Source organism: Phocoena sinus, chromosome 11 (assembly GCF_008692025.1).
Source record: "Phocoena sinus isolate mPhoSin1 chromosome 11, mPhoSin1.pri, whole genome shotgun sequence".
Lineage (NCBI taxonomy): Eukaryota > Metazoa > Chordata > Mammalia > Artiodactyla > Phocoenidae > Phocoena > Phocoena sinus.
This window is the reverse complement of record NC_045773.1, coordinates 36,954,571-36,981,978: the sequence shown is the minus strand read 5'-3', so window position 1 is coordinate 36,981,978 and position 27,408 is coordinate 36,954,571. Positions and strand designations below refer to the sequence as shown.

The window sequence follows — 27,408 nt, the reverse complement described above, 5'->3', positions numbered from 1 at the left end:
CTGCAACTTTACTGAATTTGTTTATTAGTTCAAACAGTTTATTGGTAGAGTCTTTAGGGTCTAATTGAAGGCATCATTCCAGAAACTTGGACAGTAAACTGTCATTAATTTTGGTTAATTTCAGCTTTTATGGTACTGGCTATCCATCCCTGACACCCTAGCCCCCAGCGCTATTCCAGGCATCCGTGAATGAGTTCTGGAGAAATTTGTATGAAGCTTGCAGAATCCAAGGTGAGCAATAAAGAATCTGTCCTTCAAATATTAGGGATCTGTGCTCATTTTGCTGATGACTACTTGTGATCACAGAGGTGCAGAAACAGAGGCAGGAGCCATTGTTGCAATCCCCACCACAGTTGTTGCAACACCCTCCCCTTCCAGCTGAAGTGGCTTACAGGGGATTTAAAGAGATGGGACCTCTCCTTCCTCCCCCACCCCTTTTCTCTTTTTCCCTTTTTGGGAGCCAGACCCTTAAGGACTAGGACACTTAAAAGTAACCACATAGGGCTTCCCTGGTGGCGCAGTGGTTGAGAGTCCACCTGCCAATGCAGGGGACACAGGTTCGTGCCCCGGTCCAGGAAGATCCCACATGCCACGGAGCGGCTGGGCCCGTGAGCCATGGCCTCTGAGCCTGTGCGTCCGGAGCCTGTGCTCTGCAGTGGGAGAGGCCACAACAGTGAGAGGCCTGCGTACCGCAAAAAAAAAAAAAAAAAGTAACCACATATACAAGGAAATTTTAAAAGTCACCATGTATGCCCAGGGAAAGGTGGAGGCCCAGAAAAGACCAGAGAAGACCTTAAGTTTACACCTATACTGATCCCCAGCACAGAGACACCCTACAACGAACCAACAACAGCAAAATCAGGGAAAGAGTGAAAATTTGACCTCTAGAATAACCACATTATGAGATTCAAATGTCCAATCTTCAACAACAACAAAAAAATATAAAGCATACAAAGAAAGAGGAAAATTATGGCCCATTCAAAGGAAAAAAGTAAATCAACAGAAACTGTCCCTGAGAAAGACAAGGTGGTGGACTTAATGTAAAAATACTCTAAAACAACTAAACCTTGAAGACCTTATGTTAAGTGAAATAAGTCAGTCATAAAAGGACAAATATTGTATGATTCCACTCATATAAGGCATTTAGAGTAATCGAATTCATAGAGACAGAAAATAGAATAGTGGTTGCCAGAGGCTGGGGAAGGGGAGAATGAAGAATTATTGTTCAATGTGTACAGTTTCAATTTTGCAAGATAAATGAAGTTCTGGAGATGGATGGAGGTGATAGCTGCACAACAATTTGAATATGCTTAATTTTACTGAGCTGTTTACTCAAAAATGGTTAAAATGGTAAATTTTATGTTATGTGTATTTACCACAATTTTTAAATAGTATTTTTTAAAGACTTTGGGGGAAAGAGCAAAAGATGACACAGGACTTCACGTTGCACAACTACATCGGGGCACCATTTACATAGACCACACTGTGAAAGAATCTCCCTGGAGTTGGAAGACTTGGTGGCCTTGCAACCCCAACTCTCCTACCCATGGCAGACATTGCTAATCAATTACAGGCCCTGCTCATAGAGCACCAGGCTCTCAGAATCCTCCACACTGGACCCCAGGCAACCCCTGCCACTTCCTTAGAGCTGATTTATGAGATGCCAAGTATTTGCCATCATTAGCTCAATGACCTCCTTGAAGTATGTCTGACAAAGAGCTGAGGACACATATAGCAGACCTGGTCATTCCTTTATTGGAAGGGGTATGCACTGTTGTACTCCACAAGCTTGCGAGCCCAAAGAGATTTCAAGTTGAAGATTCAGTTGGTTTTCTTTGAGGTCGTAATGGCCCTGAATAAAGCCACGGGTATGGCAACTATGCCAGCGCCAGTAGACCTGAATGATGCGGACAGCGTGGAGCAAACGGCAGTAACGAAGGCGGATGCACCACATGCGGAACCAGGATTGTAGCTTGACAGCTGCCCATTCTTGCCGCGCGTAGAATTCTAGAGACGTCCGCCGCCTCTTCTCCTGCAGCTTCACCAGCTTCTGTTTCCACCAGCATTGAATGATCCACACTCTGAGAGCCATGTGCAGCAAAGTCCTGCGCACCAGGGTGCCCCGCCACCAGGCTTGGATGAAAACAGCCGCTTTCTGTTCTCCCATCGTCATGAGTCTTACTTTGGGGCCTTGCAAGAGAAAACAGGGGACACTTAAACTCATACAGGGACTTCGCTGGTGGCTCAGTAGTTAAGAATCCGCCTGCCAATGCAGGAGACATGGGTTTGAGCCCTGCTCTGGGAAGATCTCACATGCCGTGGAGCAACTAAGCCCCTGCACCACAACTACTGAGACTGCGTTCTAGAGCCCGCGAGCCACAACTACTGAGCCCGAGTGCCACAACTACTGAAGCCCACGTGCCTATAGCCCGTGCTCCACAAAATGAGAAGCCACCACAATGAGAAGCCCGCGCACCACAACAAAGAGTAACCCCCACTCACTGCAACTAGAGAAAGCCTGCAGACAGCAGCGAAGACCCAGTGCAGCCAAAAATAAATAAATAAATAGATTTATTTTTAAAAAAAGAAACATACATTTCGGCCCTAAGGTGTGGCAGGAGAGCTGTTGTGGGCAGCAGCTGGACCTCAGAGATCAAGTAAATGTCCTGCTTCCGCACACATGCATGCACACACAAAGATACATGTGCACACATGCGCACACGCACACACGATCCAGTCTTCCTGTACCTTGGCCTTTGCATTCCCCAAACACAATCCCCACTTTGTAGCTCTCAACCATGTGTGGTCTGGGTTCAAACTCTTTGCGCTCCTCCTTGGCACACACCTTGGCTGGACTCACAGCTCTTAGCCTAAGGAGAAAATAGGGGGAAAGGACAGCCAAGGAGGAGTAGATCCCTGTTCATTTCCTGCTCTGTGTATGGTGGCCATTCATCCCAGTTTGCCTGGCACACCCTGGGTTTATGCCTATTGTCCTGGTATAATTTTGATAAGTGTCTCTTTAACTCCCTGAAGCATTTCTCTTTAGACGATAAGTTGCATGGTCACAGACCTTTGGGTCACTCCACTGGACCGCAAGGGTCAGAGATGTCACAAGTCAAGGCTCTCTCCAACACAGTACAGCCTGGATCCATCTACGCAGGGAGGGGTGGGAAGGCAGAGGCAGTGGTGTGTGTAGGCAGTTGGAGGTGGAGTCCCTTGCTCTCCTCTCCTTTGCTCCTTCAAGCTCTCTTCTATCAATGCGACTTCATCATTATCTTTGATTATAAGTTGGAAGGTTTGCTGTCCTTATCAGAGTTTAGAGAGAAAAACGTGAAAGTAAGGGTGCTCTTCCCACCACTAAGTGCCAAGTCACCCACACACTAGGCTTCCTGGACTTCCCTGGGATCTCAAACATGAGAAGGGATCCCCTCCTGAGGAAACTATGGGAAATGTACTGCCCTCCAGAAAGCTTGGGTAAATCTGACTGTCTCTTATAAAACATTAAATGCCGATGGCTTTGGGGGATGGTCAAATCCCCTCAGATCTACACTCAATTACCCATGGTTAGGGTCTAGATGTTCCCATCGCTCTCAAGTCTGTTCTCCAGCCACTGCTCTGGCAAGAAGAGAAGAGGACGGGAGAGAGCCGTGATGTCATAAGGGCACCTATGACTCAGGCACCAGGATGGCTCCCAATAGCTGAGCCCCTTCTAAGGAAAACCTAGAGGACCTGTCCTTTCTTTCCTTTGTAAATGGCTACAAAGAAGAATACCTCAAATACTGACCCTTTGACACAAATGTGTATAGTGATACTCATTAAAGCCTGGCTGGTATTCATTAAATGGATTTCAATTCATTTATCTTTTTACATTTATTTTATTGAAGTATAATTGATTTACAATGTTGTGTTAATTTCTGCTGTACAGCAAAGTGATTCAGATATATATATATATATATATTCTTTTTCATATTCTTTTCCATTATGGTTTATCACAGGTTATAGAATATCCTGTGCTATACAATAGGACCTTGTTGTTTATCCATTCTATATATATAGTAGTTTGCATCTGCTGATCCCAAACTCGCAGTCCATCTCTCCCCCTGCCCCCTCTTGACAACCACAAGTCTGTTATCTATGTGAGTCTGTTTCTGTTTCATCAGTAAGTTCATTTTTGTCATATTTTAGATTCCACATATAAGTGATATCATATGGTGCTTGTCTTTCTCTTTCTGACTTACATTACTTAGTATGATGGATTTCAATTCATTTAAATAATGGTATACCAAATAACAATTAGAAGAATGGGTGTGTTCTCTATCTACTAATATAGAAGCATGTACAAGATTTAGCAAGATTAGCAAGTTCATCAAATCAAGATCAACTAAATATAAGCATAGATTTACACACATGTCTTATAAAGTCATTCTTTTAAAAGGTGGTGGAAATTAGGAAGATATCCACAAAAATTAACAATGAGCATCTCTGATGAGGATATCAGGGTTGGGAGAACAGAGTAAACTCCCTTGCTGTGGCTAAACCTCCTATGTCTTGCCTATCTGTAAGTCATCTAGTTATCAGGCCCCTGGGAGAGCAAGACCCACACAGGCCAGAAAGCCCATAAGCCCCCAGGACCAGCCCAGGACCCCCATCTCAGGCTCAAGTGGACTCACGCACTCTCCTATCTTCTTCCCCTGAAGCCTCAAGGTCACAGTGAGGAGATGGGTGAAGGTCAGCCACTGCACAAGCAGGACCCCACCTCTTGCCTGCTCCTGGCCTCTGAAAACCTACCGGGCTATCGTGAGGCCCTGGTCCCCTCTCAAGGTCGCAGCCCCAGGGGTCACTGAGAAATGCATTTGCAATGTGTAGAGTGAGTATGGAGGAAGTCAGTGTGGGGCTAGGGGAAGAGCAGATGTAGAGAAGAGGAGGAGGCCATTTAAGGCTGGAGGGGGGTGTCAATGTGAAGTTAATGGGATGGGAGAGTGGAAGGGATAAGAGTAAATTGGAGAATGGGGAAATAGTAGAGTACAATGCATGGGACAGTGAAGGTACAAGAAGCACCTGTTTGAAGATAAAGGTGTTTGGCCATGCCCCTGGGAGACCCACATCTGTTTAATGCCCCCATTAGTCTGGCTCCAGAGTCTAGTCCCTAGTCACCATTGTCCCTGCTGTCCCTGTTAATAATCATGGAGCGAGGACATTCATCCCACTTCACAAATGAGGAGACTGAGGTGCAGAGACCTTACATGGCTTAGTCTGGTCTCACAACAGATTAGGGAAGTTGCCAGGGACTGGGGTGTTGGTGGATGTGGTGACCCTAGGGGCAGGGAGGGTGCTGAGGCTTTGAATGTCACCAGGACCTGCTCGGACTGAAGCCAGTGGGAAGGGAGGAACCTCCCTGGGGGTTAAGGAACAGAGGGGTGACACCATCCAAGGGAATTTTTTGTGGGTATGCTGGCCAAGGGGCCTGAGGCGAGCATGATGGGGGTGCATCTCCTGGAGCTAGAGTAAGGGACACAGGGAACAAAATACAAGCACTCCTCATGACCACTGTGGGTGACCCACAGAAGTACCAGCATTCTGGGGTCTCCCTATTCTTCCACCACACCGCCACCATTCTCTGCCACCTCTACCAGAATTTCCCCCTAGAGGTTCTCAGTAGACCCCTTCAGGGAGGGGCGGAAAGAAGAAAGGAGGGGTCAGTGAGGGTGTCAATGGGATCAGCCCTCTGAATATGCTCCCAGCCCCAGAGCCTGCAGGGGAAGGAAAGCAGGTCTGCTGGGAGTGGCCTGTGCTAAGAGAGCCCTTCCCTATCAGCCCCTGCCTGGGTCGTTTCTTTGGCCTCCACCCCCACACTACAGCTAGGTTACCCTTGAATGCAGGCCCCACTGCAGCTGTCTTCCTGGCAGCCCCTAACGGAGTGACTTCGTAGGTCTGCACCCTGAGAAATCCCAAACCCCCTTATAGATCTCCACTGTGGTCCTCATTGGATCCTACTGTAGTCACCTGTTTACTGATCAGCCTCCTCCCTCACTAGTTCCTAGAGGACAGAGCCTGAGCCGCTTTCATATTTGTGACCCCAGAGGCTGCACAATATCAAGATATAGTAGGTTAAAAATAATTGTTCATTGAATGTGTAATAAATGGATGAATGAATGGACTCCACCCCTAGCCCACTCCTCTGGAGACCCAAAGGCCTCAGGGCCTGCAACCCTTCTCTCCATGACTAGGGACAGATCCTGCCATGCCCTGCCTTGTCTGCTCTGCTTGGGGTGCGCTGAAAATCCCCAGGTCTGAGATGAGGAGTCTAGAGCATTTTGGGGCTAGGAGAGAAGGGTAACACTGGGAAAACCTGGAAGAGAGAAAGGGAGAAAACTGGAGGCGGGGCAGGGGGCACATGGGGACTTGGAGTCTGAGAGAGAAATGTAGAGAGAACGGCAGAAGAAAGTGAGACAGAATGTGACTTTTCAGGTGATACCCAGTGGCAGCCCTGAATCCTCAGGCTCTCCTCACTAAACAGTCTTGTTGCTGCTCTCTTCTGTCCACGAATGTCCACTGTCCTTGTGAGGAGGTCCTGACAGGTGGATTCTGAGAATGAATACAAGACCCCTTAGTGGCCCAGCTTGGATTCTTGCTCCAGGACTGTGGGTGGGATGGTTGCCCACAAAAGACTCTTCTTCTTCCTAGTGGTCCCCAGCCCAACTCTGACCTCACCATGGGCATTTAAGACCTGGAGCCACAACAGAACCCCTGAGTGTACCTCAATGAGAGAGAAGCCCTGGCCCAAGAGACACATTTGCTTTCACCCTGGGCCTCAGATCTGGGAGTTCTGTAGGGTCTCCATATTGCTTGTTTAGGGTGTTGTGGGGTTGGGGAAGTTCAAGACTGGTTAATCCTGTGTGGCTGGCATAATTCAACTCATAACACCAATGATAAGTCACTAGCTACAGGCTTCCCCTTAGGAAAGGACATGCCTTGGTCAAATCCCTTCCCTATGGCCAAAGGCAATTCCTAGTACGGGACATAGCAGTGACCCAGCAGTAGCCAGTATTCCCAGTAGCTGTGGGATGAGTCATCAGCTAAGAAGAGTGGATCTACTACGTCCACATATTCACTACAGCCCACCCCTTCATGTCACTCACATATACTTGCTTCCTATAGCAAGTTTTTACCATTTAAAAATAGCTTCTTCAGGATTCTTGTAGGTCTTTTCTCCTGGGAAAACTTAGAAGGGTCAGAGAGACAAACTTCAGTCCCTACTGCTACAGTTTATTTTGAGGCCATTAGTCACACTCCTCTACCCCTTCCTCTACCACCCTTTCTAAACTCCTTTCACCTTTGACTAGCATTTCTGCTGGTCTAGGCAGTTTGCCTGAAGGGAAGCAGCAATTCAGACCCTCATCCTTGAGGCACCTGGTTCTCTGGTTAGCATGTACTTCTCAAGCCGTGTTTGTGTTCATCTACCATTATACCTGGGCAGCAAAGCAACAAGACATCTTCCAATGACTCACCCAAGCAGCACTCATAGTCTTCCCTGCTCCCATAGTGTAGCAGCAGGCCCTTCACCTTCTCCTCATGATATCAGGGTTAATTATCCCTGCCAGAGTGGTGACACCTTTCGTCGCCTGCTTAACTCTTGGCAAAAGGAGTCTGAAGTGACCAGGTCACAGCTGTAGCTTTAAGTTTAATGGGACTCTTACAGTGATCCCTGATGTGTGCCTTCCAACTCTAGAAACTAGAACCTCCAGTGACATGGAGCCTGAAGGTGCAGGGACAGAAAGCACAAACACCCAAGCATATAACTAGAAGGGGTGGTCACAGGTGCAGTACCATTTCCACACATTGGTTCTGAGACATGTACATTGTACCTACTGGGGACTCAGAACCATGTAATGGACATTGATTTAGGGCTTGGGTTGGCAAACTACAGCCTGTGGGCTACACCCAGCCCACTGTTTTTGTACATCCTGTAAAGAATGGTTTCTACATTTTTCAGTGGTTGAAAAAACTCAAAATAATAATATTTCATGACACATGAAAATTATATAAAATTCAAATTTCAGTGTTCATAAATAAAATTTTATTGGAACACAGCCATGTTTATTTGTTAATATGTTGGCTATAGCCACATGTACACTACAATGACAGATTTGAATAGTTGTGACAGACTATATGTGGCACTCATTTCCCACTGCTGCTCAGCACACAATAAATTGCAGTGGTACAGTTATAACTGAATAGTGTTTTGGGTACCACACATATTGCTGTGCTGTGACTTATTTTTTATTAACAGTACATATCCATCATGTCAAAACAATGGGAAAAGGAGAAAAGTGGACTTTAAGTATCGCACTTTTAAGAAAATGGCAAAGCATTCTGCTAATTATGCAATGACGCTATATAGCTGTGCTAAAAGAATACAATATTGGGACTTCCCTGGTGGTGCAGTGGTTAAGAATCTGCCTGCCAATGCAGGGGACATTTAAATTTAAAAAGGTTTAAATGGAGTATCTCATCACACCAGAATTTCTCCACAAAAATAAGAAAAGTGAAAATGAGGCTGCAAACAAAGTACGTTTCCAACTTGCTCATTTGTTAGCCAAGCAAGAAAAGATGTTTACTAATGATGAATTAATTAAATCAAGTTTAATTGCAGCTTCTGAAAAAAATGTGTCCAGAGAAAGTAAATTTAACTGTTAGCCTTTCAATGAGAATAGCTGCTCCAAGAGTTGAAGACATTGGGAACAAAATCAAAAGTCAATTAAAGACAGGGCAAATGACTTCAAGTGGATTTCCTTGGCTCTTAATGAGTTGACAGATGTTACCAATACAGTTCAACTGTTGTTCATTGAAGGGGTAAATGCCAAGTTTGAAGACTGAAGAATTGAGTTCTATGAATAGTCTGCATGAAACAAATACAGTTGAGAGTATTTTTTAAAGTTGAGAAAACATTAATTCAGTACAACCTGAAGTGGAATCTGCTAAGATGTGATAAAAATGATAGTGGTGAAAATATGTGTGGAGCAGGGGGAAAAAAGGCTTAGTTGAACAAATTTACAAAGTTTATGAAAATATAAAGTGCTTAAAGCCTGTGTTTATTCATTGTATTATTCATCACTAGGTACTCTGTGGAAAATATTTGAATCTATCGTGTTACTGAACCAGTAATGTCAGTGATAAATTTCACTTGCCACTTATTGACAACCATCATTGGTTCCATGAATTTTGATCAGAAATAGAAGCTGGGGCTTCCCTGGTGGTGCAGTGGTTGAGAGTCTGCCTGCTGATGCAGGGGACACGGGTTCGTGCCCCGGTCCAGGAAGATCCCACATGCCGCGGAGCGGCTGGGCCCGTGAGCCATGGCCGCTGAGCCTGCGCGTCTGGAGCCTGTGCTCCGCAACGCCACAGCAGTGAGAGGCCTGCGTACAGCAAAAAAATAAAAAATAAATTAAAAAAAAGAAATAGAAGCTGAATATTCTGACTTATCAACCACACAGCAGTTCTATGTCTTCGCAGTGATAAAGTTTTATTGAGGACTTTTAAGCTCAGGGTCAAGATTGAAATTTTTCTGAGCAAGAAAAACTGCCTTAAACTACTATAATCAAACACTGAATGGCAGGGACTTCGCTGGTGGTGCAGTGGTTAGGAATCCGCCTGCCAATGCAGGGGAAATGGGTTCGAGCCCTGGTCTGGGAAGGTCCCACATGCCATGGAGCAGCTCAGCCCGTGCACCACAACTACTGAGCCCACGTGCCACAACTGCTGAAGCCTGTGCGCCTAGAGCCCATGCTCCACAACAAGAGAAGCCACCGCAGTGAGAAGGCCGTGCACCACAACAAAGAGTAGCCCCCTGCTCGCCACAATTAGAGAAAGCCCACGTGCAGCAATGAAGAACTAATGCAGCCAAAAATAAATAAAATTTTTTAAAAAACCTGAATGGCATTGGAAATAAGCTTTTGCTGCAGTCTTCATGTTTTTTTAATGAATTAAACCTGAAATTAATGAGCAAAGCAATGTTTTATGTGAAACTTATACTGAAGTAGAGTCATTTTGGCAAATTATTTTTTTAAGATTTTTTTTTATTAAAAAATATTTAAATTTATTTATTTTTGGCTGCATTGGGTCTTCATTGCTGTGCTCGGGCTTTCTCTAGTTGCGGCGAGCGGGGGGCTACTCTTTGTTGCGGTGCACGGGCTTCTCACTGCAGTGTCTTCTCTTGTGGAGCACAGCGTTTGGGCGTGCAGGCTTCAGCAGTTGTGGCACGTGGGCTCAGCAGTTGTGGCGCACGGGCTGAGCTGCTCCACAGCATGTTAGATCTTCCCAGACCAGGGCTCGAACCCGTTTCCCCTGCATTGGCAGGCGGATTCCTAACTACTGCACCACCAAGGAAGCCCCTTGACAAATAATTTTAAATAAGTAATGTCAAGCTGCTTTATGCACTTCCTGAGCTGTCAACAGTTAAAACAAGAAGCAAGATAACCATTCTCATGCAGATTTTCAGTGGATATATTCTCTGAGTTCAAACTAGAGTTCCAGCAACAAGCACTTTTCAGACTTCCATGTAAGTACAAGAGGAGTTTCCATATTTCTAAACTTTTTTATCTAAGCAATTGAGGAACAACCACCTGAACTTCAGTTGGAAGTAATTGATCTGCAATGTAATGACATGCTTAGAGGCAAATATCAAGAAAAGAATCTCATAGAAGTCTACAAATATCTTCCAAGTGATGACTAGTCTCGATTATAATCCTATGCTCAGGAATTTATATCACTATTTGGCGGTGCCAGATATTTCACTTCATACCTATGTGAATGAAAAGACATTTTCAGAGATGACATATGTAAATTTTCATTACAGACAAGCATTAACAGATAAACATTTGCAATTGATTTTGATGGTAGGGAACACTAACTTTTGGTCTTCTTAATTGGGCTAAACATTATTTCCCTCCCACCCTGACGGCCAGTTTTTAAGGTTTGTGGGTGCGACCCCTCTTTCCTTGTTTTGTTGCTGAGGCTGAATTTTTATGCTACTTGACATTCACACTGAAAGATGAGGATCATTAGCCCCACTTCACAGCTCAGGAAACTGGGGCTCTGAGAGGGAAAATGACATGTCTGCAGCCACACAGCAGTGAGTGGGGAAGCCAGGGTTGGTGTGACCTAGCTTGGTCTGGCTGCAAAGTCCTTGCCCTTTACTCTGAGACACTGAACACAGTAGAGAGAAGCAAGGAGAGAGGAGATAGAAGTCCTTCAGAGCAAGAGCGAGAGACTAGGACCTGAGTGAGACAGGGCAGGACACAAAAGGACAAAGCAAGAAAGACAGAGCTCAAGCCCTAGAGCAAGACAGAGAGCTGGAGCATGAGATTTCTGGGCAATGTGAGCTGAAGGACCAACTTGCCAGGGCAGAGGAGATGGAGCTGGGCTGGACATAGGGCTTCTGAGTTTGCAGGTTTAATGGCGAATAACCCAAGACCTTAGACCCCTCCCTCTGCAGGAACCCACGGAACAGCAGTGCCCAGATGGGCAAAAGGACAGCCTAACCTTGACCTCTTAACTGGCCCTTTATCATCACTTAGGCGCCAGTCTCACCCCAGGTGGCAGCTTTTCACAAGAAGGGACTGTCAGAGGTCTCAGCTCCACCTGGATCAATTCTTGCAGAGACTGGGGAGAGGGAGAGGCAGACACAACTGATGGCTTCTCAGCTCTAGGTCTGTGATAGCCTAGGGGATGACACTCACCAGAAGGTTTGGCTAGAAGTGGGTTGCCTTCTTTCCCCACCTCCACACCTGTGGAACTTCCCACACCAACCAGGTCTGGAGGGGAATGAGTCCTAGCCTGCATTCGGGATCAGAGAGTGAGGGACAGAGTTTGAGGTAGGAGTGAGGACAGGGGCTATGCAGTCTAACCATTTTCAGTTTGGAGCTCAGACTCTGACTTGGAGGTCAAGTATGAAGATACAGCAGGGAGCTGTTGGAGGTCACTGAAAGGATGTGACCGCCAGCTGTACTCACAAGCTAGACCCAGGCAATTAGATGCCCCTCACCCCCTCCCCTGTCCTTGGAATGTATGTTCTGCCTGCCATTCCCACAGTGGGAGGCATTTTCAGGGATTCAGCCTTGCGAGAGTAATGTGTTCTCAAGAACATCTGGGTGGTATATGTGGCTGAACCTCATTAAGGCCTCTATATAAACTTGCAAGCGTCTGGCAAGCAAGTACGGAGATCTACTTGTCTGTGGCCGCCCAAAACAAGTCTTGTAAATAAGTTCCCTTGCTTACTAAACCTGCCACCTACTAATCTGGGGTAATCTGCCTCTTTCTTCGGTCTTTTCTTGCCCTCCATGTACAGGGGCCAGTTTACAAACCAACAGGAGCCAGGATCAAGAGCTTGGGGTGGGTGTGCTCCTCTCAGCCATGGGGGTGACTGGGAGATCACACCCAGAGCAACTAGACCTGGTGAGTGAATTCCTGGCAAAAGTGCTGCTGTGCGCAACAACCCCACCCCTGCCCCAGGCTTCCATTATACACAGCCTTAGGGAGAGGCACCATTTCCATAGACTGAATATGAGTGATGCTCCCTGAGTTGGCAGCATGGCAGATCTGTACCCCCAACTTTCCTACCTATGTCAGACGTTGCTAAACAATCACAGTCTTTGTTCAGTCTGGACAGTGGCTCAAAATCATCCTCCTCAGACAACCCCTGCCAATTCCTCAGAGCTAGCATATGAGATGCTAACTATTTGCCATCATTGGCCCTGACCTCCTGGAGCTTATCAAGCAGAGAGAAGCTGGGGAAAGACCGCTTCACTGCTTTATTGGAAGGGGAATACACTCCGTCACAATGCAAGGCCCTGAGCCCAGCAAGATCTCGAGTTCGAGATGCAGCTGGTTGGCCGTGACTCTGTAGTGGCCCTTGATGAAACCCTGGGAAGCGCAGGAGTGGCATCTCCAGTAGGCCTGGATGATGCGGGCAGCGTTGAGCAAATGGCAGTAGCGCCAACAGATGCGCCACATGCAGACCCAGGACTGCAGCCTGACTGCCACCCACTCCTTCCGTGTAAAGTTCTCCAGAGCTGTCCGCTGCCTGTTCTCATGCAGCTTCACCAGCTTATGCCTCCACCAGCCCTGAATGATCCACACTCTGAGAGCCACGTGCAGCAGTGTGCTGCACACCAGGGTGCCCCGCCACCAGGCCTGGATCTTTACTACTTCTGGATTACTGATGGGAGGCCTGTTTTGGGTTCTTGGGATCTAACAAGAAAAAAGACGAGACATTTGGAGGATATTCCCCACCCACTTCAGCCCCAGGGTGTGCCAGGAAGGGATCCTGATGCCCTATCAACAATCACCCCTTCTTCTGAACCTCAAGAGCACTGGACAAGGCACTGGCTGGAACCAGAAGACCAGGTAGGTAGGTGTCCTTTTTTTGCCGCAGTCTGGTTAATGGACATGGATACATCACATTGACCTCTGAATCTCAGAGCTCCCATCTGTAAAATGGTAGTATATCTGTCCTGGCTACCCAGTTTTACATGGGTCAAGTTGGCCAGCCTAGAGCAAGAATACCATGATCAAAGGGTTATCATAGTCCACCTGAGCCTGACCAGGATCCATGATCCTTCCCTTCAGACCCCACTCACCTACTGGAGAAGTGGCTTCCTCTTCTAATCCTGCTCTTTCATCCTTGACTGCAGCTCCAATCCACAACCTGCTCTCTTCCTCTGTGATAACATAGTATTAAAAGTTCCCACATCCTATAAAATTCTACCTCTCTTATCTCTTCCCCATCTTCACTTCTCTTGACTTTCAAACTTTAAATCTTAATTAGCAAGCAAACATACATGCACACGCTCAAACACACACACACACACACACACACACACACACACACCATTGATTAAGCCCAGCTTCCCATATGTTGGCCATTCCATTCCACAAACACAACTGCCACATTCCCACCCCCAGCCCCGTGTCATCTGGGTGGGGGGATCATACTGCTCTGAGTCTCTTATTAGCATCATCTACTCCCTTTGTTGCAGCTATATTCCCTTGTTTAGCCTAGAAAAATATGGGGAAAGAGGACAGACAAGAATGAGTTTATTCCTGTTCTTAGCTCTGGAACATACAAAAGACACTAGCCACAAGCATTAGGACACAAAGACCAGAGACATCCAAGTCCAGGCTCCTCCTGCCTCTGCCTTCTCTAAGTTCGGTGATGGTGCTGGCGGTAAAGATTTCAAGATCGGCTCATTCTGCTGAGGCTCATTTTTGGTGTGTTCATTAATTGTTTTGGGCTGGTCCTTCTCCTGCAATCAGCAATTAGGGGAAAGGCAAGAGGGAGGCTGCTCTCCCTCCCTCTCCATTAAGTAACCCACACATCCCCAGCGTACAGGGCTTCCCAGAGTATTCAGATGTCAGGGAGATCCCCTCATCCCGAGAGATTTATGGGGCCATCCCTAAAAAAGCCTAGTGTGTCAGTCTCTCTCTTACTCACTATTGGTCCCACATGGATTGGGTGTAGATGGTTCAAATCCCCTCAGGTCTGTGTTCCTCTAGTCATGGCATGGAGAGAAAGTGGGGGAGGGAGACCTATGATGTCATAAGGGCAGTTATGACTCAAGCACCAGGCTGGCTCCCGACAGTTAAGCCCCCTCCAAAGAAAAGACAGAAGTGCTGTCCATTCTTTTCTGCTGGAAATGGCCAAAGCCCTAGCTACAACAGCAAGATACCAGAAATAGTGGCCCATTGATGTAAAGGTGTATAAAGGTAGTTATTGGTGATATCCCCAATTGGTAAAATTGGGCGTTGATTTAATGGTTTATAGTCCATTCAAACTATAGAATACAACATAACTGTTGAAAAATAATGAATTTGATCTGTGTGTACTGATGAGAAGGTATACCCAAGATATATTTGTAAGTGAAAAAGCTGAACATCATTATGATCCCATTGGATGGGATATAAAACCGTCATTGGATGGGATGGTAAAAAACTGTCAAGATATATAATTATACACGTATGCTATAAACGCAGATAAAGAGGGAGAAAGGTATATAGACCAAACTGCTACCAATGATTACCTTAGAAGAGTTGAATTGCTGACCCATTCATACAATACCAGGGAAATCTGTGACGCCCACAGGACGAGCAGTACTGCTTTCCTTCCCCAGAAGGCTCTGGGGCTGGGAGCATATTCAGAGGGCTGATCCCATTGACACCCTCACTGACCCCTCCTTTCTTCTCTCCTTCCCACTCTTCCCTGAGGGGGTCTACTGAGAGCCTCTGGGGTGAAACTCTGGTAGAGGGTGAGAAGAATGGTGGAGAAGAATGGGGTTGGAGAAGGAGGCTCACCCCCATCATGCTCACCCCAGGCCACTTGCCCAGCACACCCTCAAAACCTTCACTTGGATGGTGTCACCCCTCTGCTCCTCAGCCCCTGGGGCAGCTCCTCCCTGCCCACTGGATTGAGTCTGAGCAGGTCCTGGTGGCATTCAAAGCCCCAGCACCCTCCCTGCCCCTAGGGTCACCACATTCACCAACACCCCAGTCTCTGGCCTCTTTCCTGTCTGAGTCTGCCTCCATCTTGGGACCCAGCCCCCTCGTTTACCCAGGCTCCATATGTGGGATCTTTCCTGTGCCCTTAGAGCGCAGGGACTTTAATTTCTCCCTTCAGTCCTCAAATGCTCATGGATCCAATTATGAGGAGCATGTGTTTAGTGGCCATTCATATATCTTCTTTTATGAAGTATTGGTTTAAGCCTTTTGTCCACTTTTATTGGATTGTTTGTCTTTATTACTGAGTTCTAGAAGTTCTTATACTCGATATGAGTCCTTTGTCAGATACATGTATTGTAAATATTCTTTTCCCTAGCCTGTGACTTTTTAAAATGCTGTCTTTTGATGAACAGATGGTTTTAATTTGGATGAAGTCCAGTCTATCAATATTTTATACTTAGCACTTTCTCTGTCCTAGGAAATCTTTGTTGACTCCAGGGTCACAAAATAATTCTCATGGGTTTTCTTCTAGAATCTTTATATAGGTTTAGCCTTAGTTTTTGTTTAGGTCTGTGATCCATCTTGAATTAATTTTTTTTTTTTTTGGCTATTATGTTAGATAGGGGTCAAGATTTTTTTTTCCAGTGAAAAATGTATTTCCTTTCTGCATTGAATTATCTTGGTACATTAAAAAAAATCAATAGACTGTGTAAATGTGAGTCTATTTCTGGCTTCTCTATTCTGTATCATTGATCTGTTTGTCTGTTCTTACTCTAATACCACCTGTTCTGATTACTGTAACTTTATAGTTTTTCAAGACAGTAAGTCTTGAAATCAGATAATGTAAATCCTTCAACTTTGCACTTCTATATCAGGAATTCCCCAACTGCTCATACAGTTGATTTTTGTATATTGCCCTTGAATCTTTCAGTTTCGAGGGTGCTTTTTTTTTTTTTTTTTTGGTACGCGGGCCTCTCACTGTTGTGGCCTCTCCCGTTGCGGAGCACAGGCTCTGGATGCGCAGGCTTAGCGGCCATGGGTCACGGGCCCAGCCGCTCCGCGGCATGTGGGATCTTCCCAGACCGGGGCACGAACCCGTGTCCCCCTGCATCGGCAGGCGGACTCTCAACCACTGTGCCACCAGGGAAGCCCTCGGGGGTGCTTTTGATTTTTATTTATAAACAGCTTTGTTGGAATATAATTCACATGTCATACAATTCACCCCCTTAAAGTGCACAGTTCAGTGTTTTTTAGTATATTCACAGATATTTGCACACAATACCATAGGTATCTTGCCTGCTTGCTAAATTTTCTTATTCCAGTAGTTTTCTGGGTAGATTGGGGGTGCCTGTATGCCAGTTGCGGGATCTGGAGGTGAGGTATCCTCAGTGGCTTGTGGAGGGCTTCTTGATGGGGTCCACAAAGTGGTTAGTAGGACCTGCATCCCTTTGATGTTTTGAACCCTACCTGCTGTTCTCTCAGTTCCTCCCCACCCCTCAGTCATGCTGCTCACCTCAGTGTTTTGAAAGGAGTAAGAAATGCACACCTCAGTGACCCCTGGGGCTGTGACTCTGAAAGGGTACCAAGGCCTCATGATGACCAGGGGGGTCTTCAGAGGACAGGAACAGGCAGAGATGGGGAGGGCCCCACCTAGTGTCTTTTGCATGGTTCAGAGCTACGAACAGAGCTAAGAGCTTCTACAGTGGCTGCCCCTCACCCATCTAATTGTAGCCTTGAGTCCATCAGGGGAGAAGACAGGAGAGCACTTGAGACCACTGGAGTGTGAGGTGGGAGGTGTAATTCTGCACCTCAGAATCACATGGCTTCATATGTTATAAAACATATAGCAGTGAGCTCATTGCCTACTCAACTTCCCTACATCTACTAGACACTGCAAACTAAACTGCTGATCCTTCTCATCCTGCTTTCTCCACCTGGTCTTTCTCATCTTGGTAAATGTCACACTGTCTATGGTGCCACATTCATCTCATCCCACAATTAACAGATCAGCAAGATCTGTTGGCGTCACCTCCAAACACAACCCAACCATAGCTCTGCCTCCCCACTTCTGCTGGCCCTCTCACACCACCATCACCTCTTACCTGCTATTTACTATAGCTTCCTAAGTGGATGCCCTTCTTTCCCCAAACATTTACTAATTAATTCTCCACGGAGCAGTGACTTGTTTTTTCTTTTTATTGTGAACCAGATCCTATTACTTTTCTGCTTTCAACCCTCTCATGGCTTCCCATTGCTTGGGAGGAAGAGCCCAACTACAGCAGAAGTCTCACCTGACCAAGGCTGAGACTAGAAGCCGTAAGAGGGATTATTTTCAGTCAATTCCAAAAGCATTCATTTTCAAACTTTCCTTTCTCCCTGGGAATGTGCTAATGGAAAAGGGGTTTGTGTATTAAGGGGCATTTCCATGTTACTTGCAGTATTATTCAAGAGGTATGTGTATGCTGTCGTTGAGCTCAATTTAAGGTGGGACATAAGGAGTGAATTCTAGTAACATCCTCTGATCCACAACAGGGTTTTCAGGGGTTCAATCTGAACCTGACCCTTCTGGCCCCAGGAGAATGAAGGTAGGAGCAGGTCTGTCCAAGGGGGAGGCCTCACGAGCAGGGGAGCAGGAGGGAAGCCCTGTAGCTTCCTCCCCCAAGGGGACCACGCTGCCGCTTGAGAACCGTAGGCTCAGCTGTTGGGCCCAAGGCATTAAGGGAAAGTTCAGAGCCGATCCTTAACACATCTTGCTCATTTTCCATGGAAGAGGACACTTCCCTGCACTGCTGCCTCTCCAATCAGCCTCTCCATCTCCTCTTTACTTCACTCCATAGCAGAAGCTGAATTATCCAGTTGGTGGAATCAGGAGAACACATTAACCTGGCAGAGTCACTGCTGTGAGGAATCATGCAGCCTGGCTGTCATTTAGACCAAGGGCAGAGCTATTCCCACCTCTGACACTGTCCCCAAGCAGTGAGCAATGCAGGGTCCCACCTCCACCCGGACCCCCACCCCAAGGGCAGTCTAGCTCCTAAAGCTTCCTAACCTGGCCTGGGTGGTGCAGATCAGCCTAACTTGTAGGTCTGTCTTTCTTTCAGTCCTCAGACCTCACAGCCAGCCCTTACACACACTGAACAGCCACAGCTTAGCTGAGGGATCAGCAGCTTCTGACCCCAACCAGCCCAGAGCAGTGGGTGGAAAGCTGGCCTAACAAAGTCGTAGAGGATACTCAGGGTCTAGGAGCCAGAAGCCAGCTGAGGGCTCCATCCCCAAATTTGCTGGAAAGAATAAAGCCCCCAGGCCTTTACTAAGCCATCCCCTGCCATCCCCCTGCCCTCCCCAGTCAAGAAGCTAGAGGAGGGCTTCCCTGGTGGCGCAGTGGTTGAGAGTCCGCCTGCCGATGCAGGGGACACGGGTTCGTGCCCCGGTCTGGGAGGATCCCACATGCCGCGGAGCGGCTGGGCCCGTGAGCCATGGCCGCTGAGCTTGTGCGTCCGGACCCTGTGCTCCACAACGGGAGAGACCACAACAGTGAGAGGCCCGCGCACAGCAAAAAAAAAAAAAAAAAAAAAAAAAAAAAAAAAAAAGAAGCTAGAGGAGACAAGGCCCAGAAGAGGAGGCTTTTAATACAAAGAAGGCAGGGGATGGCCTGGGAAGAACTTAAATACAGGGGATGAGAGAGTCAGGAGCCAGCAGTAGGGGGCCTGGGGGCCCTGTGGAGAGGGATGATGCAGACAGAGTTCCGGGCCTCTTTGATCCGCCACCACCGGCCAAGCCTACAGGGGCGAGAGGAGCAGCTGAGGGCGGGCCCAGCCCCACCCGGTATCCACCCCATTCCCACCCAGCCACCCACCCTATGCCATTTGCCTCACCCGCACCCCTCAAGAAGTGCCTCATACCTGTGCTCCTGCCCTACCCCGGCCACCAGGAAGTCCCCAGCACTGGAGAACTTGAGGCTATTGATAAAGCCCACCTGAGAAGAGGGAGGGACAAGGCAGTAAGATGTGAGAACAGATCCCTCACCACAGCCCCAGCCAGCATCACACAGGCTGAGGCCCAGCCTGGGTTAAATCCCTGCTCTGCGTCCTGCCACCTGGGCCAGCCCTCTACCCCTCAGGGCCTCAGCATCCACCTCTGTGAGATGGGGAAAGTAGAGCGCAGGCCTCGCAGAGAGTTTGTGGGGATGAAGGAGACGGTGTACACTAAGTAGGGCCTGGCTCCTGGTCCTGGCTCTGGAGACTCCATGACCATCACCATTGACCCAAGCCCTGAACTATCACTAGAAGTCACTGACAGATCCTGCCACTCTGCCCTAGGTTGCACCGAGTCCACACACCCTAGCCTGGCATTCAGTCTGGCACCAGTCATGCAGAACCCATCACAGGGCCAGGCCCTCCATGCCTTTGCCCACACTTCCCTACCTTGTACCCCAGTAACCAGGACAGGGCCTAGGACAAGGAGGGGAGTGGAGGCCGGGAAAGGAGAGGAAGAAGGGAGGGTTCCTGCAGGCCCTGTGCTAGGAGCTGGGGCTAGAGAGAGAAGTCATAGCTGGCCCTGCTCTGAGGAACCGCCCTTCTGGCAGGAAAACACTGTAACGGGCCTTGGGAGTGTGGTAAAGACAGGCTGGGTATTCAAGCCTCACTCACCAGGGGGATGTCGCAGAGAAGGTCAAGCTGCCGGAAGCCCTCCCCGCATTGCCAGAGCCGCACAGAGTTGCTGTGAGAGCCTGGGGGACAGGGAGACAGTGAGCACCCCCCTCACCAGCCCACCCTGAGATCCCCTCCTTTCTGCCACACAGGGCACCCACCTGTGGCCACGAGGTCTGTGTTGAGCAGGGCTGCCACCGATGACACCCAGAAGGGCTGCTCCAAGCCCAGCTCCCCCCGCAGCCCATGGGCCTCACGCTGCAGGGCAAGTGGCCGCTTCTTAGAGAGGCCCCACAAGGCTACAGAACTGTGGACAGGGAGCAGGGTCAGTGAGGGGGCCAGGGGCAGGGCAGAAGGGCCACACGGCAGGAAGGGACCAAGTGCACACCAGCCACAGGAAGCAGACAAGGTCCCCTGCACTCTTTGCCTCAATGTCCTCATCTATGGAAAGGGGTTACTACAGCTCCCGAGCAGGAGGATTCTACGCAGCAAGTCCAGGGGCAGTGGCAGTGGTAGAAGGCAGCTCATACCCATCGTCTGCACCCGACACCATGTGCTCCTCGTTGATGAGCTGGATGCTGTCAATGGAGCCCCTGGAGAAAGGCACCATGAGGGGCGTGGCCCAACCTCACCCCCAGCCCATGCGGGTGGCCCCCTCAATGCCCGGTGCAGCAGGCCGCCTTACTGGTGGCCGTAGAAGACAAGCTGGGACTCCTCGGGGATCTTCCACACACGCACGGTCCCGTCCCGGCCCCCGGCAGTCACGCAGCACTCCCTGCTCAGAGCATCCAGTGCAGCCACAGCATCCTGGTGCCCGAAGCTGGAGAGGGGGACAGAGGGAGGATGGGGTCACCCGTGAACCTGCACGCACACATCCGCGTGCCCTCTGCCTACGCATACTCACAGCGTCTCCACGTAGGAGTTCTCCGCCACATTCCACACCTTCACAGAGCGGTCGTGGGACGTGCTGTAGAGCTGGTGGGTGCCTCTGCGGAATGCCAGCCCCTAAGGGTGCATGGAAAGAGGGCAAAAGGAACCTGGACTACAGCAGGAGAGACAGAGGTCAGGCCCAGGGAGGACGTCCTGAAAAGCAGGTCACGTGGCACAGGAAGCCAGCCCCCATCAAGAGCGCTGTGGGGCTCTATATGGAGCCAGGGGCACACTTGCCTGCCCTCAAGCAAGTACAGACTTCTCAGGCCTCCCTCTTCCTAGGCAAGCTTGACTCAGTCTCCCCCAGCTCTTCCCTATTGCTTCACCCTGTTTCTGTCCTGTTCACCAAAGTGCAGGTTCCCCGAGGATGGGGACCCGCTGCCTCTTTCACACCATTCCCTGGATCCCAGTACCATGCCTGGCCCACTCGGGTGCTCGAGAAACGTCCACTAAAGGAGGCCCAGCTTCTCACCGACACGGCGTCCCGGTGTCCCGTGAAGGTGTACAGGTGCTGGCAGCTCTGGGCCTCCCAAATGAGAATGAGCTTGCTGCGGTCACCCGAGGCCTATGGAGACAAGGGCAATGGCCATGGGCACATTGGCCATGGGCACCCACCACGTGCCCACACCTCTCACCTACTCCCGGGGCCAATCCTGCCTTACCAGGTACTTGCCATCGGAGGAGATGGCCATGCAGAGGACATGGCTACTATGGCCGGAGGGCTGCCCCTCGGCACCCTTCTTGGCTCGAGGGATCACATGAAGCTTCCGTCCACTTTCCACACTCCCTGACACCAAGGGGGAAGAGAGATGGTACTGGGACACAAGGCAGGACTGTCTGGCAACCCCCCTCAAGGGCAGCGTGGCACCATGGAAAAACTCCTGGCCTCAGGTCAGAAGATCTGGTTTAGCCACTGTGAGCCCCTGGACAAGTCACCTCAGTTTCCTCATCTGTTAAGTGGTGACAATAATCCCAAAGGGCAGCCATGAAGCCCAGAAGAAAAGGGACAGGAAAGTGCTTGGGACTGATGGTACGAGCTCTTCCTGTTACTACTATGGGTGGATGAGGACAGCCCTCAGTGGTCAAAGGCCAGGAACCCAGGAGGACCAGGAACTCAATCCCAGGACTGTATAGAGCCTCAGCTGTCCTCTAGTCCAACTGCCCAACTGAAGCATCAACTCCCATTAAATCATCATCCTGCCTCCACTCCATCATCTCCAATGACATTGACAGGGAGCTCATAAGTCCCACTCCTGGGCAGAAGCTTCCACTGTCATCCAGAGAACACCTCTTTGGAAGCAAACCTGTCTCCGGAAGCTTCCCCCGTCGGGTCTCAGTTTTCCCTGATTATTTCTTCCTCCCCAGACCAGCTGGTCCAGATGATCCCTCATGGCTGCACTCCCACCCAGGCACTCACTCACACTTAATAATGGTGCAGTCTTTGGCGGCAGAAAAGATGGCCAGGTCGTCAGGGGTGATAACCAAACATGTGATGGACAGCTGGTGGCCCCGTAAGATTCGAATGTCAGCAGGGTCTGGGGCCTGGATCTAGGCAGGCAGGGACCAGGTCACTGCAACTGGGGGCAGGAAGGCCCCCCTCCACACACACACATGCCATCCTTTCCCACCACACTGCCCAGAAGGAAAACCGGACCCAGGGCTGCCAAGACCAGACCATTACCTGACCCTGTCTGCCCAAGTGCCCACTATGTTCCAGAGCAAACACCCCACAGCCTGAGTCCCCAGTTGGGCCATCTGCCCACCAACCCAGGTGATTCCCTCCAATCTGACACCAAAGTGCCCTGTCTGCTCACCTCCTTTGCCACCGACTTCTGCAGCCGGCCTCTCTGCTCGAGCTGCATGGAGAGGAGAGGGGTGAGATCCCAGGAGCAGGACCAGCCCCATCCCTTCCCTCCCACCACCCTCCCTCCACACTCACCACGTCCTCCTTCAGCCTCCCTGCCACCTGGTCCTCCTCAAATTCACGGGCCTCAGCCTTCTCCTCCTCTGTGTAGGACAGACCAAGCCAAGTAAACCCAGGCCAACAACACCCCACTTTTCCCTTCCCATCCCCACCCACCACCTCAGTCCTGGGCCCTGAACATTTGGGCTGTGTCCCATGGAAGTTCAGGCCACCTCAGCCAAAGAGGAGGGAGGGCTGGATGGTCTCCTGCCCAACCCCTGCCTTTACTTATCAGATCAGTCTGAAGCCCCCTGAAGGCCCGGCCCACCCCAGAAGATCCATTAGAGCTCCTAGCCACCCTCCCACAGGGCCGCCAGCAGCAGCAGCCCCAGCAGCCCACCGGCTACCTGCATCAGTCACCCACCAGGTGGCTGGGGCCACAGCAGGCAGACTCAGGCATAGGCCCCGCCCCTCACCTGCCCAGTCCACAGGCTCACCTTGCTGCTTGAGCTGCTCAAGGTAGAGCTTGGCCAAGCGCAGCTTCTTCTCCTGTGCGGTCTCCTCCAGCTCCTCCGCCTCCTCCTCCTCATTCCTCCTGGGAACTAGGCTGTGAGCAGGAGGAACTAGGCTGTGAGCAGGAGGGCTCGGCCCGCTCCTCTGGCCACTAGGACTGTGCTCCTCGCTGCTTCCCCAGCCACTTGACACCCCCATCCCTGCCAGCCCTCATGGCCAATGGTCTCACAGAAAACTGAAAGATGTGACTTACCAAACTGAAAGGGCCCACCCAGGGCCCAACGTAAAGGTGAAAACAGACCCCAAACCCAAAGAGATCACTGGGAAATCTCTCAACTCTGGAGGGAAAGAGAAGGTTCTACAGGCTTCCAAGAAAAATCAGACCATATACAAAGGGTCAGGAATCAAAGTGACCCCAGAAGCCTCAACAGCAACACTGAGAGCAGAAAACAAAGGAGCTGCACATACAAAATTCGGAATAAAACGCTAACCACTGGAATGGCATGCCAGTTAAACCATTAATGATAAATGAAGACATTATCAGATGTACAAGGTGCCACAAAAGTGGTCCTTTCTCCTTCTTTTAAGGATGGAGGATGTGCTCCCTGAACAAGAGAGTGAGCTAAGAATGGGGAAGGCACAGGAGACAGGAAACAGAAGATCCAACATGGAAAGCAGAAACGGTAGATCTCAGAACAACAACGACCCCCCAGACACAGGGGAGCAGCCAGCCCAGATCTGATGCAAGGAACCAAGAGGCAGACGTGTTGGGACTATCAACGCCCCATCCTCACTGCCAAGGCGCCATCCTCTACCCTGAGGATGGGATTCCAGGTGAAGCTTAACTGGGCCTGGCTTGACCTTGTGCTAGTGAAGTCCTTGCTTTCCCCTCCATGCCCCTCACTCAAGATGAGTCCTACTTTGACTTGCTCCTGGGAGCTGGAGGTAAGTCACGGGAACTCAGAAGCAGAAAACCCAGAGCAGCCCGTTCCCTCTGATCAAGTGCCTGCAGATACCTAGTCCCTGTCAGGTAGCCCAGTTGTTTCCTAGACTCATCCATGACCTTGCCCACAACTTCCCCAGAAATGACCTTGGAAATTCTCAAGGAAGCCAAGGCCTGACCATGCTCCTGAGACCGGTTAGTACCCAGTGCCCAGCAAGTCTTCAGCCAACAGGGTTGGTGCTGCCCTTCCCTCATACACCAGGGTCTTAACTTCTACTCAGTTTACCCAAAGAATCAATCTATTGTTTCGGGTTCACACATAGAAGACAGAACTCTAAAGAAAATCAAAGCAAGTATACAACCATTGTAATTCCACTCAAATAACATTCTGGAAAAGGCAAAATTCTAGGGACAGCAGTTACTGGTTGGAGGGGGGTGGGAATTGACTGCAAAGGAGCCATGGGGGATTTTGGTGGGTGGTAAAACCCTTCTATATCTTTACAGTGGTGGTAGTTACACGACTATATGCGACTGTCATAACTCACAGGACAGTACACTAAGAAAGGTAAAAACCTACTGTATGTAGGTTATACCTGAATCAGAAAAGGGAAAAGAAAAAAAAGAAGAAGAAGAAGGAAGGAAACCAAAGAAATGATTAACTTAAGTCAGGAATGGCAGTTGGGGCTTCTAAGTTTCTACGAATGGTCTAGTTCTGGTGGGTGCACAGAGGTTCATCATTTCATCATTACTCTCTATGGTACAATTACATTTCATTAACTCTTCTGTAGCTAATACATTTCACAACACATTTTAAAAATATTTAAAAGTGCTTAGCACAGGGCCTGGCACACACCCACAGTAACCTTAAGACTACAAAAAGTATTATATTAAGTCTTTCTGTGAGCAGGTTAAGGCCAACATGTACTCAACTTTTAGAATTAGAATTTCTAAAGCCAACTCTTAAGGAAGGCACCGGGATTCTCTGATATGACAGCTTCCATGCCACAGGGTCAGGCCTGATACCTTGCTAGCCCCCTCTGAACTCTGCAACATACTCCACCCCCATCACCTGCAGAATGGAGGAGGTACGCAAAGCCCTCCACAGTCCAGATGCACCCACTGCCTACCCTCCCATCCTCTTCATCTCCCATCTAGCCCCCTTAGCCCCCAGACTTTTCTCTGGTCCCTGAATGCCTTCCCTACCTCTCCATGAGGAACCCCTCCTCATCTCTCCAGGCCCCATTTAAACTCCCCTTCTCTGTTCCGACAACACGCAGCTCTAAGATACACATCCCACCACAACACATTCTGTCTTCACCTGCCTGCTCATCTCTGTTTTCTCAACAGTGAAACTAGTGCCCGGCACTCTCAATAACTGTGAAATTGTGGGAGAACAGAGTGAAGAACTAGCAAGCATTTCTTGCATCCCTCTCCCCTTGCCTGGAGTTCAGCTCCCTGTCATGAAGGAAGGTCTCACTGGTCTCCCATTAGGACTGGGGGTCCTCCCCACACAGAGACCCTGCCCCTGCAGCGAAGGAAATGACAGTTCTCAGGGTCAAAAAGTGGAGGAAAGAATCAAGATCTGAGAATCAAGGGCCAGAGTCCTGGGTTCTAGGCCCAGCTCTAGCCCCCGTCATTGAGTACTTCTATACACAATGGGCCCCAGTGTTCTTTTCTACTAGGTGGAAAAAAAGAGCTCACCTCTCAGTCTCCGAGTCGCTGGAGATCTCCTCATTCATCTTGCCGCCACCCTTGGACTTGCCCTTGTCCCCAGAAGAGTCGCCCTAGGAATTATATAATACTTTCTTTGGTCAGGGGTCCCGACCACCCCGGCTCGACCAAGGGCCCCTTAGAGTCCCTCGAGAGTCACTGGGAAAGGCGGTAGCCCCCGGCTCAAGTGAAAGGCTTTTTCAGTATTTGGCGCGCGGAGAACGGGACGAAGCTGACTCCAGCTGGGGTCCCGGGGTCGAGGGGACCGGTGCCGGGGCTCCCGGATGGGGATAATGGTCCAGTAACATAGGATGGACCCCAGCCCGCCAAAGCGCCGTGCTCACCTTTCGCCGCAACTTGCCGGCCCCCGCACCAGCCCCGGCCCCCGAGGCCGGCTTTCCCCTCTTGCGAGCCGCCCCAGTCGCCGACATGCTGCCCACCGTGTGTGTTGCGGCGGCTCCTGGCGAACTCACGTGGCGGCTAAACCCGGGCCGTCCCACAAGACTCCAAGCCAAGATAGGCTCCCACCGCCCGGTAGGCCCCGCCTCCCACAGCTCCATTGGGCCCTTGGGTAGGTTCTGTCTCGCCCCCAAGCGCCCATAGGATAAATGTCTGTGGCCACGCCTCCTAGAACTCCTATAGGCTCCCGCGCCCGGCTGCCGTAGGAAGCAAGCCTCTCCCTGGCGCTTCCGGCCAACGGCTGCGGCGCGTGCGCCCTGCCGCTGACTGACGTATGAAGAGGGGTCGGACCCCGACACCGTCTTTGTGTTTGCTCTCCTTGGACGTTGGGGGGCGCCAGAGACGCGGGATTCCTTTTCCTGGAAAGTGACTCCTCCCCGTCAGGGGCGGGGGCCAGGGTGAGAGAGTCTGACTCTAAATAACCGGGGCGGGGGAGAGGGATCCGGCAGCCCCCGGGAGAAGGCAATGCCCGCACCTGGGGCCAAGGTCACTGGACAACCGGTGGATACGTATTGCATGCCTCAGGCCAGATGAGCAGCTCTAAGGGCGCGTCAGTCCCCTGGGCCTTGGCGTGTCCGGATCAAGTGTCCACCCATCCACGGGACAGGCTGCCTGCCCGCCTCGGCCTGCCCAGCCTCTGACTCACCAGACTGGTGGCCAAATAGCTGGAATCCTACCCACACCCACTTCTTCCCCTCTCCCCTAAGGCTTACGGGAGGTTGTTAGAACTAGGACTGCCTGGGAGTTACTGACCTGGTGACCACCACCTCTCCCAGGTCCCTGCTTCTCTTAGGTGAGTGCCCTATGGC

The 27,408-nt window shown here is 49.8% G+C and overlaps 4 protein-coding genes across 4 annotated transcripts in view; 1 reads left to right on the top strand and 3 right to left on the bottom strand.

Annotated features, from left to right (window-relative positions):
* The window catches only part of IQCF2 (IQ motif containing F2), a 42,574-nt gene that overhangs the window by 9,400 nt on the left and 5,766 nt on the right, over positions 1-27,408 (top strand). Inside the window, exons 4-7 of the mRNA XM_032649068.1 lie at positions 125-231; positions 12,347-12,453; positions 13,300-13,408; positions 27,307-27,392. The gene's annotated coding sequence lies outside the window, so the exon portion shown is untranslated. The remainder of the gene's footprint in view (positions 1-124; positions 232-12,346; positions 12,454-13,299; positions 13,409-27,306; positions 27,393-27,408) is intronic.
* LOC116762271 (IQ domain-containing protein F5) lies at positions 1,733-2,350 on the bottom strand. The gene has a single exon (XM_032649069.1). It carries the CDS (start codon positions 2,222-2,224, stop codon positions 1,745-1,747), a length of 480 nt encoding a protein of 159 aa, XP_032504960.1. The 5' UTR covers positions 2,225-2,350; the 3' UTR covers positions 1,733-1,744.
* On the bottom strand, positions 12,355-15,354 carry IQCF1 (IQ motif containing F1). The gene is made up of 4 exons (XM_032648880.1): positions 15,349-15,354; positions 14,190-14,303; positions 13,993-14,055; positions 12,355-13,248 (listed from the first exon to the last, which is right to left on the bottom strand). Exons 1-4 carry the CDS (start codon positions 15,352-15,354, stop codon positions 12,802-12,804), a joined length of 630 nt encoding a protein of 209 aa, XP_032504771.1. The 3' UTR covers positions 12,355-12,801.
* Positions 19,102-26,798, bottom strand: RRP9 (ribosomal RNA processing 9, U3 small nucleolar RNA binding protein). Its single transcript, XM_032649052.1, has 15 exons — positions 26,485-26,798; positions 26,132-26,214; positions 23,472-23,581; positions 23,011-23,078; positions 22,886-22,927; positions 22,493-22,619; positions 21,734-21,858; positions 21,544-21,636; positions 21,046-21,146; positions 20,827-20,961; positions 20,672-20,734; positions 20,303-20,448; positions 20,142-20,221; positions 19,395-19,468; positions 19,102-19,271 (listed from the first exon to the last, which is right to left on the bottom strand). Exons 1-15 carry the CDS (start codon positions 26,698-26,700, stop codon positions 19,178-19,180), a joined length of 1,557 nt encoding a protein of 518 aa, XP_032504943.1. The 5' UTR covers positions 26,701-26,798; the 3' UTR covers positions 19,102-19,177.